Source organism: Nycticebus coucang, chromosome 5, assembly GCF_027406575.1.
Source record: "Nycticebus coucang isolate mNycCou1 chromosome 5, mNycCou1.pri, whole genome shotgun sequence".
NCBI lineage: Eukaryota > Metazoa > Chordata > Mammalia > Primates > Lorisidae > Nycticebus > Nycticebus coucang.
The window spans coordinates 5,331,611-5,347,031 of record NC_069784.1 but is presented as its reverse complement, the minus strand read 5'-3'; the positions used below and the strand labels follow the sequence as shown (position 1 = coordinate 5,347,031).

General features: G+C 37.1%; 1 protein-coding gene across 1 annotated transcript in view; it reads left to right on the top strand.

The window, feature by feature from the left end:
* The window catches only part of NEGR1 (neuronal growth regulator 1), an 837,414-nt gene extending 830,856 nt beyond the window's left edge, over positions 1 to 6,558 (top strand). The window contains exon 7 of the mRNA XM_053592246.1: positions 2,615 to 6,558. Within this exon, the coding sequence (XP_053448221.1) occupies positions 2,615 to 2,739 (125 nt within the window). The 3' untranslated portion in view covers positions 2,740 to 6,558. The remainder of the gene's footprint in view (positions 1 to 2,614) is intronic.
* Positions 6,559 to 15,421: the final 8,863 nt, after the last annotated feature.

Sequence of the window (15,421 nt, the reverse complement as noted above, 5' to 3'; positions counted from 1 at the left end):
TAACAAAAGGACCATATGTACCTAATTAACCATTACAATCCCAGCACTTACTACAACGCTTGACACCTAGCTCAATAAAGTTTGCTGAATGAATGATAGTGTATTACTGTAATATATTACCTAGCCAACGAGCATGTGTTTCCCTCAGAAAACATGCCATTTTATAGGAAAGAAATACTTATTTCAATTATGAATGATTCATTTATTTGATTGAATCATTCACTTAAATGTAGTGTCCAACTTGCAACATAGGGGCCGCATTTGTGAGGAAATTTTTGCTTAACTGTGGCGTTGGATATCACAAAAAGTATTCACGGATCTTTTTTTTTTTATTTTTGCTAATTAGCTTTTTTTTAGTATTTGTGTATTTAATGTGTGGCCCAAGATAACACTTCTTCTTCCAAAGTGCAGAGAAAATAAAGGTTGGACATCCCGGATTAGTCTTAGACATTTCTTGAGTATCTTCTTGTACCAGACTTTGTGTCTGAAAACACAGAGATAAATCAGACATGACCTGGGAGAGTTTACAATCTGGTAGGGGGAGTAAATATGTAAACAAATATTTGCAATGTGGTGGGAGTTGTATAATAGAGGAATATATATTATATGGTCCCATGAAACACAAGAGTTACTCAGCCCAGCTTGTTGAAGGAGAGGAGATTCAAGAAAGATTACCCCCAAATGCATTTTAAAGGATGGATAAGGATATTTGAGGGGCCTTAATGTTCTGCCCACTTAGTCGACTACTTAGTTTGTCATGATGAGACAAATAACTTACTTTTGCTTTCTATACTTAGATTCTAAAATGTCTTTCTTATTTATGAATCATTTTCTATGCTTTGCTTATTATTGGTCCTTTATTATACTAGTTTTATTACCCTTTTTTATTCTTAAAAAACAACTCTGACACAGCTGTTATTGAGGTCCAAATTAAATTATTGTTTATATTTAGAATATTCTTCTAGGTGTCAAAAAAGAAGAGTAGTTCCATGGTTTTAAATTAGACGTTTTTATATCAAAAATTGAAAAGTTATGTGTTCAGCAATAGACTTTTCTTCATCATCTTTTCATTTTCTAGAAAACAAATTTGTGATTTTATAGATGCATTAAATAGTTGATTTTGCTGTTTATTAAAAAGTAGTAACCTCAGCACTTGAATCCCGCTCAACTGGATTCAATAATTGCGTTGTCAAGGAAATGTCCCCCTGGCAGGGCCCACGGCATCTTTCATCCCCTTTAATTTCTTAGAGGTGTAAACAACACAATTTATTCTTCTTGTTCATAGCAATATAGTCATTTGTGAAAGTTTCATTAAAAACTACCTGCTGGTAATTCAAACTCTGTGTGACTAAAGCTGCTCTTAGGTTTGAGTTATGGATTTAAGGATGAAATGGTTTATTTCTGTATTACATTATTCAACTCGTACTAGGAAACAGTGCTTGAAATCCAGGTTTCATTAAGAAAAGGTAGTTAAACGTATGTAGGTGGAATTTTTTTTTTTTTCATTTTTACTCTGATAATTATTATTATGGCAAATGAGAATCTGTCTCCAGCAAGTCCGAGCATGCCTGTGACAATGCAATTTCTGAAACACAGTATTTATAATTCACGTGCAAGCAGGAAACCGTCCTGTTGTGAGATGAAGTGGAAAGCGCTCAGTAGACTCTACCAGAGTCCCAAACTTGAGAAACCTTTAGAAGTTTAGTGAAAATTCAACAGGACTGTTATCCAAGTACCACATGAGCTTCTCCATGGCTAAAACTGTGGTCTTCCTGAGGTAAAAATGTAGTCAGACATTCGACAACTTCAGATTTCTTCAAAACCTCCTTCAGTATAAAAACCTAAACCCCTTTTCGCTGTGAGAGCAGTCACTGTACGTGTCTAGAGCTCCCAATCAATTCTCTGCACTTCAGGCCTCAACCTGGACGGTCCTGCAAAACGCGTCTACTTTAAGACCCCGGTGGACACCCGCTTCCTCCTCTCTATGGTGCCTTTGCGTGTGTTGTTTCCTCTGCCCATGTGACAGTCCCTGGGTAAACCTCTCTGCTCAGTCATCCCTCCCTGGCCCAGGCAGATATAAATGCCCATACAAAAACCTAATTCTCCTAGGATTGTATTAGAATTGTTTAAATATCTTTCCCCACCAAAAAAAAAGACCCTTCAGGGAGAATCTCTTCTTTCTTTTCCTGGCATTTAGTTCAGTGCGTAACGTAACCCATGGAAAGGGTCTACAAACACACGCACAGGTGGATACTGTCCACTCGTAGCAGTATTTACAGCACTTAGAGAGGAGTCTTGATGGCAGTGGCTTTTGGTCAAGTACTCAGCGTGTGTCTAGCCCAGGGCAAGGTGCCGTGTGTGCATCATTGGCCATTCTTACCACGGCCCTGAGAGGTGGATTACATGATTCCTAATATTTTTATTTTGCCCTTGAAAAAGCTCAGGGCAGTTAGTCAGATGGGCCACACGTTGTTACGGAGCAGAATCAGATGTGCACCCAAGTCCCCAGCAAGGCCAGTGCTCTCCCCAGCACACCCAGCTGCCTTTGGATTACTGTCGAGATGCTGAAAGACGCAAATTGGATTTTGATTTAATCTTTTCCGTTTCTTTCCAGCTCCAAGTACAGCCCAGTATGGAATTACCGGCAGCGCTGATGTTCTTTTCTCCTGCTGGTACCTTGTGTTGACACTGTCCTCATTCACCAGCATATTCTACCTGAAGAATGCCATTCTACAATAAATTTAAAGACCCATAAAAGGCTTTTAAGGATTCTCTGCAAGTGCTGATGGCTGGATCCAATCTGGTACAGTTTGTTAAAAGCAGCGTGGGATATAATCAGCAGTGCTTACATGGGAGCGATCGCCTTCTGTAGAATTGCTCATTATGTAAATACTTTAATTCGACTCTTTTTTGATTAGCTACATTACCTTGTGAAGCAGTACACATTGTCCTTTTTTTAAGACGTGAAAGCTCTGAAATTACTTTTAGAGGATATTAATTGTGATTTCATGTTTGTAATCTACAACTTTTCAAAAGCATTCAGTCATGGTCTGCTAGGTTGCAGGCTGTAGTTTACAAAAACGAATATTGCAGTGAATATGTGATTCTTTAAGGCTGCAATACAGGCATTCTGTTTCCTGTTTCAATACGAGTCAATCCACATTTACAAAAGATGCATTTTTTTCTTTTTTGATAAAAAAAAAGCAAATAATATTGCCTTCAGATCATCTCTTCAAAATATAACACATATCTAGATTTTTCTGCTCGCATGTCATTCAGGTTTCAGGAATGAGCCTTGTATTATAACTGGCTGTGCAGCTCGGCTTCTCTTCCCTGTAAGTTCAGCATGGGTGTGCCTTCATAAAAATAATACTTTTCTCCTTGTCTCCAACTAATATAAAATTGTTTTGCTAAATCCTGCAATTTGAAAGCAAAAGTAAGCTGTCATGATAAAGTTAAACTATATACGCCATCTCTAAAGACTGAAGGAGCTATTGAACTGTAAAAAAAAATCTCTTCCTCGTTACCAGTGGGGTTTGAGAAGTTTGTCCCACAATAAACTCAGCTTTTCTAATGAGAAACAATTTAATAACATAGTACCATAAATATACCATATGGCTTCTTTAGTGGTAGCTAAATGTTAGATCCTCTGTGGGAAGTAATTCCCTTCAAAATTACAGCATAGTTCACTCAAGGGATTGCATAGCAATACAGAATCTCTTCCTTTCACTACCCTGAGCCAAAATTTGTAAGATGGTGCATCAGAAAGGACGCAAAGTCCTACCACCTACGAGTGTAAGAGTGGGAAGTGCTCATAATTAATTTGGTGTCATGGTCGGTGACTTTGTACAACAGAGACAGGGTTCCTGCGGACAAGGGCATTTTACATGTTTTCCATCTGAGAATATCAGTTGATAGTCTGGAATATATGTTATAGTTTTAAAAAGTTCTAAAACCTACTCTAACAAATGTCACACATTGATATGTAGGAGATTAATCCCCGAAATAACTAAATCTTCGATGAAATCTTTCTCCATAGCCATTTCAGCTCAAATAAATGAAGCCAAAAAAAAAAAAAAAACCACCAAGCTTTATTTCTTCTTACATGACATATGTAACATAAGATCATTTCTAAGAAGACACCAGTGATTAGAGTATCTTAAGATATAGTGATGATTAAATTATTGTGAATATGAAAGTATTTTATTATAAAGAATAAAAGCTTACATTTCTGAAGGAAAATGCTGTTCCTCTAAGTATTACATCACAGGAAAAGTTTGATGGTTTACTGTTTACTAAAGAAAGACCATAGCTTTGAAAGCCATGTTACACGTTTGATGAAGTTACCAGGGTCAGAACCCCTAGATTTCTCCAATCAGTCCCCATTTGCAAATCATAGCAATGACGATGACCCTACAAATAAAATTAGAGACAAAAAACTTTACAGTGGTTGTACATATTTAAGATATTTAATATATTGCCCTAGAAGAGAAAGCTTGAAAACTGATTTTTTCCAGTAATACTTAGTCCCAAAGTATACCATATATAAATCCATTTTAATTAGAAAATGAATCTGAAATGAGGGGGCATAAATATACAAATATACAGTCTTTCCACAAAACGGCAATAATATGGCACAACACTATTAAATCCACCAACTGTAATGAATTTATGGCATTACTTCACCGATATGATTTATTTGCTTTTCAAAAAAAAATTGTCTGTGGAATTAGCAAGTAAACCACACAGTATTATTTTGTATTGCAGCTTTAAAGTGGCACACTCCGTAATAATCTACTTACTAGAAATAGTGGTGCTACCACAAAGGTGTTAACCATCGGTGACGTTGTTTGGGAGAAAGAAACAGATCAAGAATGCATATTATACAGTGACCGCTTTCCTAGAGTTAAAAATACCTCCTCTTTGTAAGGTCTGTAGGGTAAACGTGAGGTCAATTGAGGTATAAACTATGGATGAACCAAATAATTAGTTCAAAGTGTTGTCATGATTCCGAATTTGTGGAGTCTGGTGTTTTTCCCATAGAACGTGACAGAGGTACAGTCATAGCTCGGTAGCTATATGTATTTGCCTTTATGTTAGAAGAGACTTTCTTGAGTGACATTTTTAAATAGAGGAGGTATTCGCTATGTTTTTCTGTATCACAGCAGCATTCCCTAGTCCTTAGGCCCCTGGACAGAGTGAAATCATGAGTATTTATGAGTTCAATATTGTCAAATAAGGCTACAGTATTTGCTTTTTTGTGTGAATGTATTGCATATAATGTTCAAGTAGATGATTTTACATTTATGGACATATAAAATGTCTGATTACTCCATTTTATCAGTCCTGACTGTACAAGATTGTTGCAATTTCAGAAGAGCAATTTTATAAGATTTATTTATCTTTTGATCTATAAAAATTCTTTTTAGCTATTCATTTCAGCATATATCTTCCATAAGCTCCCTTTGTGGGATTCCTTATGTTACCCCTAATTTTTTTTCAAAGAAAGAAGAAGAAGAATAAACAGCAGGTCAAAAAGGACAGTAGAGAGAAGAGAAAAAGAGAGAAAAGGGAAGGAAGTAAGGAGAGGGGGGAAAGGAAGGAAGGAAGGAAGGAAGGGAGGGAGGAAGGAAGGAAGGAAGGAAGGAAGGAAGGGAGGGAGGGAGGGAGGGAAAGAAAAAGGAATAAGGACAGGAGAAAAGAAAGAAGGAAGGAAGGGAGGAAGTACATGAAAGGAAGGAAAGAACCAGAATATTAGGGTAGTTCACTTACTCATTTGCATTATTAATTTAACTGCAAGTGGTGTAATTATGTTTTACAATGATCTCATTCAAAACATAAGTCTGGTTACATCATTAAGTTTCTATTATTTATTTCTATTATTTCAATTACATAATGAAAAGTACTACCCAAGTTCTATATTGTGGGTTTTTATTTTTTTGAGACACCAAAAGATTTGAGAGAGGAAATTTTAAACTTAAAGTTACTTTGGGGGGAGTTATAACTTAACTGAAAAAATAATGCTTCATCATAACATTTATGCTATGTCTAGAAAGTAGACTAGAGAACTGAAAAAATTACCAGATAATTCAGGGCAAAATATATATATATGCCCTAGAAGAGGGCAAAATATATATATATATATCTCCCTATGTGTGAATTCAGAAAACTCTGAGCAACTCCATGATCAAAGCCAATCATCTATATTGATCAAATTTACTGAACAATTGTTAATTTATCCGTTGTGCTTAGCTTTGTGACACAGCCAAAAGTTACCTATTTACTCTTTTCAATAAAAATTGTTTTTTGAAATCCAGAAATGATTTAAAAAGAGGTCAGGTTTTTAACTATTTATTGAAGTATGTGGATGTACAGTATTTCAATAGATATGAATATGAATAAATGGTATGCCTTAAGATTCTTTGAATATGTATTTACTTTAAAGACTGGAAAGAACGCTTCCTGTCTTTTAGTAAAACATCCATATTTCATAATCTGATGTAAAATATGTTGTACTGTTTCCAATAGGTGAATATAAACTCAGTTTATCAATTAAAATATGTACTTGACTCATTTTAAAACTCTATTAGCTTAAGAGAAAAAACAAGGAAGGAACAATATTTCAAACATACATCTGCTTTCCCCTTCCTCATTTCTGCCACAGCCCCTGTGTCACACTAGTTTCTCTTTTACTACGAGGCAGACCAGGGTGAAAATTCAAGATGCTAAAGTTTCAAAGGACACCATACCACATTCTTTCTCTCGGTTGCGGATTCCCAAAAGTTTTGACAAGATGAACGACATCTAGCCTAAAAAGAATTTTTCTGGAGATATTTTATCATCAATTATTTGGAACTTTTTCCTGCTAAAATGCAGCAGAGATAGCCACAGAAACTGATGGGAAAAGCCTCACGGCCTTACAAGCTAAGCAACTGACACCTAAACTCCCATAAAAGCCACGCAGAGTGTAATTTCCTAAGACAAGTGAATATACAAGAGTGGGTACCTCACGGTGTTCAGATCCAATTTACTAAAAAAAATGCCTTGCTTTCCTAAGAAAACACATTATTTAACTGAGAGCAGTAGCTTGGTAGCTTGTGAGTTTTCAAATGGAGCTTGCCCCAAATGAATTATTTAAACCTTCTTTCCCAAATCTTTCCATCTAAGATAGTCAACCAAACAAATGGGAACAATGTGGCAGATAAAACAAAGCAACCGACTGTAACAGAGATCTATGCTTGGTTTAATAACCTATTTTGAAATATGACTTTCATTGCTATTCTGAGAAAACTATATCCACCAAACCATTCCCTGCACACACAAAAATGAAAACACACTAATAAATGTCTGATTTCCCTACTGCCTCATTATTTCTTCCCTTTTCAACTTCCGTCCTGTACTCACTCACAGTGTGGAAATTGAAGCACCAAGTATCAGACCCAGAAATCTAGCACCTGAAGCAGAGTTAGTTTCTCTCCGAACACTACAGGTTAAAAAACAGATGGTTTAAAACCATATCCAGATATACAGAAAATAATTACTCCTTCTAACTTGTCAGGCAGAAATATCAGTAAGAATTTTTAGATAAAATTTCCAAGAATAATTCATTCAAGATAGAACGTGATCCAAACACCAGTCAACGTATTCCCTCTGCACCTTCCAAGAAGCACATGCCTTCACTTTTATATGCACTTTTTTCCTAATAATTCCGAATGTACTAAAATATTTAAAAATCGACATCACTGGTGTAAGGAGAACAAGTTGGTGAACAAATTAAATAAGTGCTTTCTAGCCTTCCTGGAGAGAAAGAAAAGCCCGGTTTCCATTCTTCTCCCTAGAAGCTTCACGCCAGGTCATCCTCAGGCTACACCAAGGTCTTGCAAGGTCTCCAGTCCACGGAACCTGTGCCTCAGAGACAGACCCCGCAACTAGAGTAACTCTCGAGAATCACGACTGCCTCCACCCTGCATTTTAGAATGGAAGAGCACCTGGGCAGAAATTTCTACTTAGGCTTTCCCAACTCTTTAAAATAGTTAGAGCAGAAGATGTTATTATTGTCATGTATCCATGAAGAAAATGAGAATCAGGGCGGCGCCTGTGGCTCAGTTGGTAAGGCGCCGGCCCCATATACCGAGGGTGGCGGGTTCAAACCCGGCCCCGGCCGAACTGCAACCAAAGAATGGCCGGGCGTTGTGGCGGGCGCCTGTAGTCCCAGCTACTTGGGAGGCTGAGGCAATCGCTTCAGCCCAGGAGTTGGAGGTTGCTGTGAGCTGTGTGAGGCCACGGCACTCTACCGAGGGCCATAAAGTGAGACTCTGTCTCTACAAAAAAAAAAAAAAAAAAAAGAAAATGAGAATCAGAAATTTGAGTCCCTTGCTGGAGGTTCTGCTTTAACCGAGTAGATGGTTTAAGCCAACGTGCCAGGCGAATTACTCCTCATTTGTTTCTATTCCTTTTAGCTTACCAAGAAAGGAGAAAAAGATGTGATCGCATTGCTTCACAACCAAAAAATGTGTGTTTACATTTATATATTTATATAAAATATGTTTATACATATAAAACACATGTGTATATATTTATGCATGTATATGTATAGAGAGAAATAGATATATATCTACTTATGACTTCTCTTTATTTTCCAAAGCCTCCAAAGGATAAGGAATTGAAAGATAAATCAAATTGTACCTCTCGGGCAGCGCCTGTGGCTCAAGGAGTAGGGCACCGGTCCCATATGCCAGAGGTGGCGGGTTCAAACCCAGCCCCGGCCAAAAACCAAAAAATATATATATATATATCACAAATTGTACCTCTCATCTAAGACTTTGGGAGTATGAAACGTTCATTGATGAAATAGCTTTGGACACACAGCCTTGGGGTTGTATCAGACCCATCATACTAAAGGGAAGATCTTGTCATAATCACATGTATCTTCTTTTTATATAGCATTTTGCAAAAGACCTGGCAAGTTGGGGATAATCTACTATTTTTCAGACATCTGCAATCAACAGAATTCTTGGGGAAATGGAGATTGGAATATACATACATTTTTTTAAAATGTCACAATAGAATGCTGATTTTAATCTTGAGTGATGTTGAGACAATTTACATCAAAATACTAATTATATGCACATCTGTTTATGCTGGGGCAGTAGAACAAGAGAGAGATTTTAATTCTAGAAATTAAATTATGTGCAACCTAAGAAATACATTTGCATTTTGTTGTCAAAATATAAATATAATGCAAGTCCCCTTAAGTTTGAAACACATGAAAAGTATTACTTTCATAAACTTATAAAATGAATATATTAGTTTATTAATGAAGGACCTGGTAAGATGTTACAACCAAATAAAAAAACAATCCAAAGAACACATACATTTATAGGTCAAAAATGTTGATATTAACATGCTAATGGAAACAAAACTGGCCTCATCCAGAGTGGGGAGGATAATTCAATTGAATATTTAACCAGAGAATTTATGTCCATATCTACAGACAACAAATATTTCCTTTTAGTATCACTTATTTACAACTTGGAATTCAAATGCCAAGAAAGATACAAAGGCCCCATAGACTCAGATTAGATAACCTGAAAGTGTGTACTCTAAATAATGCATGCCTTTTTTTTTTTTTTGCAGTTTTTGGCCGGGGCCGGGTTTGAACCCACCACCTCCAGTATATGGGCCAACACCCTACCTCTTGAGCCACAGGTGCTGCCCAATAATGCATGCTTTTTCATTGCAGAAAATATTTTTCTCCTAAATGATGAGATGTAAAAATTTAAAAGCGCTTGAATTAAATAAATTGCTAGTATTTCAAGTTTTCATAATAAGACCCCTATTTTTAATCACTCAAAAAATACCAGCTTATCTACCCATCATAAAATCTATTTTCTTTATGTTCAAATTACTAATTCTCTTCCTTATCTCACAAAACATTACCCAATTGTCTGAGACATGTAGAAAGGGAAGTAAACAATTATAACAAGAACTACCTTGTTCCAAGAATCTACCGTGTTGAAAAATTAATGTTAGTGGAAAGAATTAAGAGAGTATTTTTGTCTCCAGGGGCATTCAATTTCTTGGTGTAACTGGGATTTTACATCCACAACAGTAAGGAAAACGAAGGAACAGTTGAGGCAGCAACACTTCATCAAACAAACACAGTGGTAATAGTAAGAATATTACATGCAAGAAGCTGTTGCAAGAGCTGGACGCTATCCTTCCTGGTCACGTCCCTGAGCCCAGGTCTAGCACACTCTGGTTTGGTAGAAAGGACAGGAGCTAGCATGGTTCTTTAGGCCTTCAAAGCTTTGAACTGTTAAAAGGGGTGGTTTTACTTCTTCATTTCAAGTGGAATAATAAAAGCACTGGAATGTTCCTTGGTGGAATTTTGAATTTGCTAGTTTCTTCATTAATGTTGACCATTATAGATTCAAATGAAGTTAACTGTGCCCTAAACCACAGTAGACTTGGACCTCCTGCGGTTCTGAATTGTTAAACAAGAACTCAAGCATATGGAACTTCCTGAGAAAATCTGGGGAACTGTATTTTAGGAAATGGACTTACAAAATATTTGTTGAAGACTACAACTGTGCTAAAAAATAAAGAACAAAGGTTTCTTGGTTGTTCTAAAACACAATAAGATCCGTAGAACTCTTAGATAGTTTTCTAAGTAGTTTCACAAATGTGGATGTGGCTGCCCTGAAACTTGACTTCTCTACCATGCACTTGACAAGTGACCCAGCGAAAATGTGGTCAATAGCTCATTTTTGACATACACCTTAAGAAATTGTTGCCAGATATTTGAAACTGCTTCCAGCCGATGTCTTTTTCAGAACAAAACACCTACTCACACAAAACACAAAATCCCATTGCTATCAGTGATCTGGAAAATAAGCTTGCAAGCTGGCCATGTGGGGTTCTGGATAATTAAAAAAAGAGAGACAGAGAACGAAAGGACAACCGTACAAGCCATGGTGTCTGCTAAAGTTTCATTTACTAAGATTTGGCATAAGGAGCATCTTATGATTTAGTTACTTGAGAGGTGGCACGTGCTCAGAACACTGACATGGAGGAAAGCAGACTTTAAAAACTTAGGATAAAATTTCTTTCTGGAAATATATCTTTTCTGTTGATAAAAAATGAAATTATGCTTTGGAAAGTCTTACTGGCTAATAACCTTAAATGTTGATAAGGAGAAAGGCCAGGTTTTCCTGTGTTTTTTTTTTTTTTAATATAATTTGGAATAAGCTATTTTTCCTCGAAATGTATTTTTGCAATTCGTACATAAAGTAGTGAAGAGGAGACCAGTGCAGGGCAGGCAAGAATGAGGGGCTGGAAAAGGGCCCCTGGGGAGATGGAACAGCAGGAGGTCCGCAGCCTCACAACTTGTGCTGTCTGCTTGCCACAGTCCCTGGGAGGGGAGATGGGACCTTGCACCATACACTTTATAACACCATAAAAATGACTGAGAGGTCAACTGGAAACTATGCATTCCTGTGTCACGGATGTCAAGGGCAAGTATGATGATTGGTACAACATAGGATCTTTATTTTGTGTATGGAAAAAGCCAATCAGGAAAAGGGAACATGGAGAGGTAACATAAAAGCTCTAGACAAAGAGCCAAAATCAGCCACCCACTCAGGGACCCCTCCCCTGGATCAGAATCCGTCCTCTTTCCTTTTCTCTTATTTGTAATAAAATCTATCCTTTCTCATGTCTATGAATTTCAATTCTGAGACCAAGGACCCAGCAAAGAAATTTCGTCAACACTAGTACCTGTGTTCAAAATTCCTGTTCTCTCATAATTTAATTTTCCAAATGTGTTAATAAAGCTTTTATGGTTTATGTACATCAAATACATACCTTTTATCAAGTAACGCAGAAACTTATGTAATGGTGTCCATTTTTATGTGGAGGTACATTCTCAGGCCAGCATCATTTCAAAAGGAATTTCTCATTGGCAGATTTGGAAAAATTAAAATATCAAGTTATTTGACGCTAAAAGATTTGCTTTAGCCTTTGTCAGGTACTTGACAAGTTCATGCGGCATTTAAAGACATCAGCTGGTAGGATTAACATGGTTGTTAGAAGATCAGCGCCAAACTGGAGGAAAACATCTATTTCTCTTGTGCTGTAGGAAGCCAACTTCATCTTAAAACTCCAAGAGAAGAAAAGGAGGGAGAAGAAAGGGGAAGAGACACAGAGAGAGAGATTCATGTGCATTTTCTCCTGAAACAATCGGAAGAAATATATATAGAAAGATTGCTGGAGAAGATGTCCTCTGTGTGTGTGTGTCCTTTTGCCTGGATCTATCATTAAAAATAAAAAAGTCTTCTCCTTGCCGTGTGGCCGCCATTTCTATATTTACAGTTAGTAAATGCAATAATATGAATAAAGGCTGTTATTCTACATTTCCTAAGTGGTCATTCCTTGTTTCCTTAAAAATTTGATTAATTATTCACATAAAATTAGATTTTGACAATAGCATATCATACCCTTTTCTCAAGAAAATATGACAATATTTCATCACATCACACAATCAATGAAAGAGATAAAATTCCATCTCTCTGTCACTTTGATAATTACAATAAATTCTCCTAGTCAATGCTGAAACTGCTTATTAAGAAAGTAAATATCTGGCTCCATGCCTGTAGCTCAGCATCTAGAGCGCTAGCCGTGTACACTGGAGCTAGCAGGTTCAAACCCAGCCCAGGCCTGCCAAACAACGACAACTACAACCAAGAAATAGCCAGGCGTTATGGTGGCACCTGTGGTCCCAGCTATTTGGGAGGCTGAGGCAAGAGAATCGCTTAAGCCCAGGAGTTTGAGGTAACTGTGAGCTGTGACGCTACTGCACTCTACCGAGGATGACATAGTGAGACTCTGTCTCAAAAAGAAGAAGAGGAAGAAGAAGAAGAAATATCTGGATTTTAGTAGGTCATCACTTTATAAATACGCATGGTAAAAATGAAGACTGAGCTCTTCTGTAATTATAAGGTACAAGCTTTTAGTAATGTTAACAAAAAACAAAATTCCCAAAGCCTTGAGAATTTAACAACATCTTTAACTTGACTCTTCCAGAAAAACTGGAAAATATTTTCCAAAAGTAAATAAAAATAAAACTTTATTTCATAGGGTCTTGGTGCTTTACAAATCTGTGATAGCAGCGTGTTCCTGTGTGACACTCTGTCAGGGTGGCTGCAGACAACAGGAAGACCAGGTGGGGAAGAAAAGGAATTCATTGAAAAGTTCCTGAGTAACTCTCACTGTGAAGTGATGAGGAATGTAGGTAGCAGGATGGCCCCACCCCAGGAAATGCAGGCTAAAGGCAGGCCCTGGGCACAGCTGAGGACACCACCTGATGACAGTCAAAGGCTACCCCAAAATATGGCACCTCGGCTCAAGGTGTTAAGCTGAAGGAATCTGAGAAATGATAAGTCCTGGAGAGACTCTCTGATGGCCCCTTACTGCCTGAAGCAGGTCAGGAGACCTCTGAGGAGTAGCGCCCTCCCTACAGTCCCTGTAGACGGAGGAAGGGAGTGTCCTTGCCTCTGAAGACGGAGGGAAGCCGAGAGGACTCTGGCTGGACCGGCTCTGCTACATTCATCCAGTCCTAACTCTTTCCTCATACCCTTTTGTCCTATCACACTTTTCCATGCTGTCTGCTCTTCAGCAAACCTAGTATAAAAATGTTGAGATTTAACTGCTTCTTTGAGCCTTAATTTTCTTATGAAAGGTCTTGTGTTACAGAAAACTGGTATTAAATAAACTCTTACTTTATTCTTATTAATTTCTCACGTTAACTTTTCCTTTTTCCAGCCCATTTACAGGGCTCCAGCCAGGTAGCCTAAGAGGGTAATGAGAAAAGTAATTCCCCTCCTCCAGCCTCCCCAGATCAGTCACCTGCCTGGAATCTCTCCTCTACTACTGCCCTGACTATTCCCACATCGGCTTCCCTTCCCCAAGATCTAAACTCCTGAACAGCTGATCAAACCTAAATTTATAATTCAAGAACCAAACCGCAGGTACAGAAAATATCTGCACTACCTGACTTTAGAAGCAGGAAATATAGCCCTTGGTTCCACCAAGATCCATTCACAGGAGACATTTCCAAATAGGAAGAGTGTTCAGATATTATTTAGCCAAAGTATGAAAATTGTCCACTATAAGTACCTGTAGCCAGGTGAATTTTGAAAAGATTGTATGCGAGAAGCCAATATACACTTGTTTTCATGCTAATTTAATAATAGTCTTAGTTTCACTATAATCTGAAAAGATTCTATTATGCCTGTTTATACAGTATCCTCTACACCAAAGTTCTTTTCTCATTTAAATAAATATATTAAACAATTCACAACAAAATTACATTATATTTGATGTAGTCTTGAAAGCTATAATGGAATTGATACGAATTTTAATGTTTTATAAAGATTAAAATTTCAATTTTGGGATATAGGAGATAGATAATTCACTGATGATTGATTGATAGATACGACTTTTTCCCCTCAAGATCAACATTTCCTGTAAGAGAAAATGTGCACACAATTCTTTTGCTTTAAGTTTCCTTTTTAAGAGCAACAAATCAAAACAAGCAAAAATTCGCCCTCACTCAAACCATCTGTAAATACTGAGAACTGATACAGCATCCATAGTCCAGTATATGGTCCTAGTAAGAGTTGTCTTAGAAATAGTTGGGCTTCCATGACAATTATTTATTTAAAGTGTAGAGTAGCATAAAAGATTTTATCTACACATTTAATATTTAATGTTAGTAGATCTTTTTCTTATACTCTAAATTCAATGCCTCTAACATGACCGTGTGTGTGAGCAAACTATAAAAGAAACATATTAAAAATTAATATAAAAACTAACCAGCCTTAAGAAGGTAGCTTCACAGAACAGCCTATATGCCAAAGCAGATTACCTGTCTCTCTTTTAAATTGAAATTGTACTAACATTAGTTTAATTCTGAAGACATGAAGATGTTTAAGAAGTATGTGAAACAAATTCTAGATTTCTGTCCCAAAGAAAAAAGTTTACCTAGTTCTCTGTTCTTACCTACGTAGGTACTGAATTAATAATATGAATAATGTAATTATGAGGAAAAAAAGAGTTTAAAAAATTGAGGATCTGGGGGCAGTGCCTGTGGCTCAAAGGAATAGGGCACTGGCCCCATATGCCGGAGGTGGTGGGTTCAAACCCAGCCCGGGCCAAAATCTGCAAAAAGAAAGAAAAAAAAAATTGGGGATCTGAAACAAAAGCATAATGTAAAATGATACGCTAGATGGCACATTCATGCCTTATCATCTTGTAAGTCTTTTGTTTATAGTAAAGAGACGAATATAGCTACATTCAGAGAAATAGGCACCCTGTTTCCCTAAACTACCAGGCTTTTGATTTTGAGAAGAGTGAATGAGAA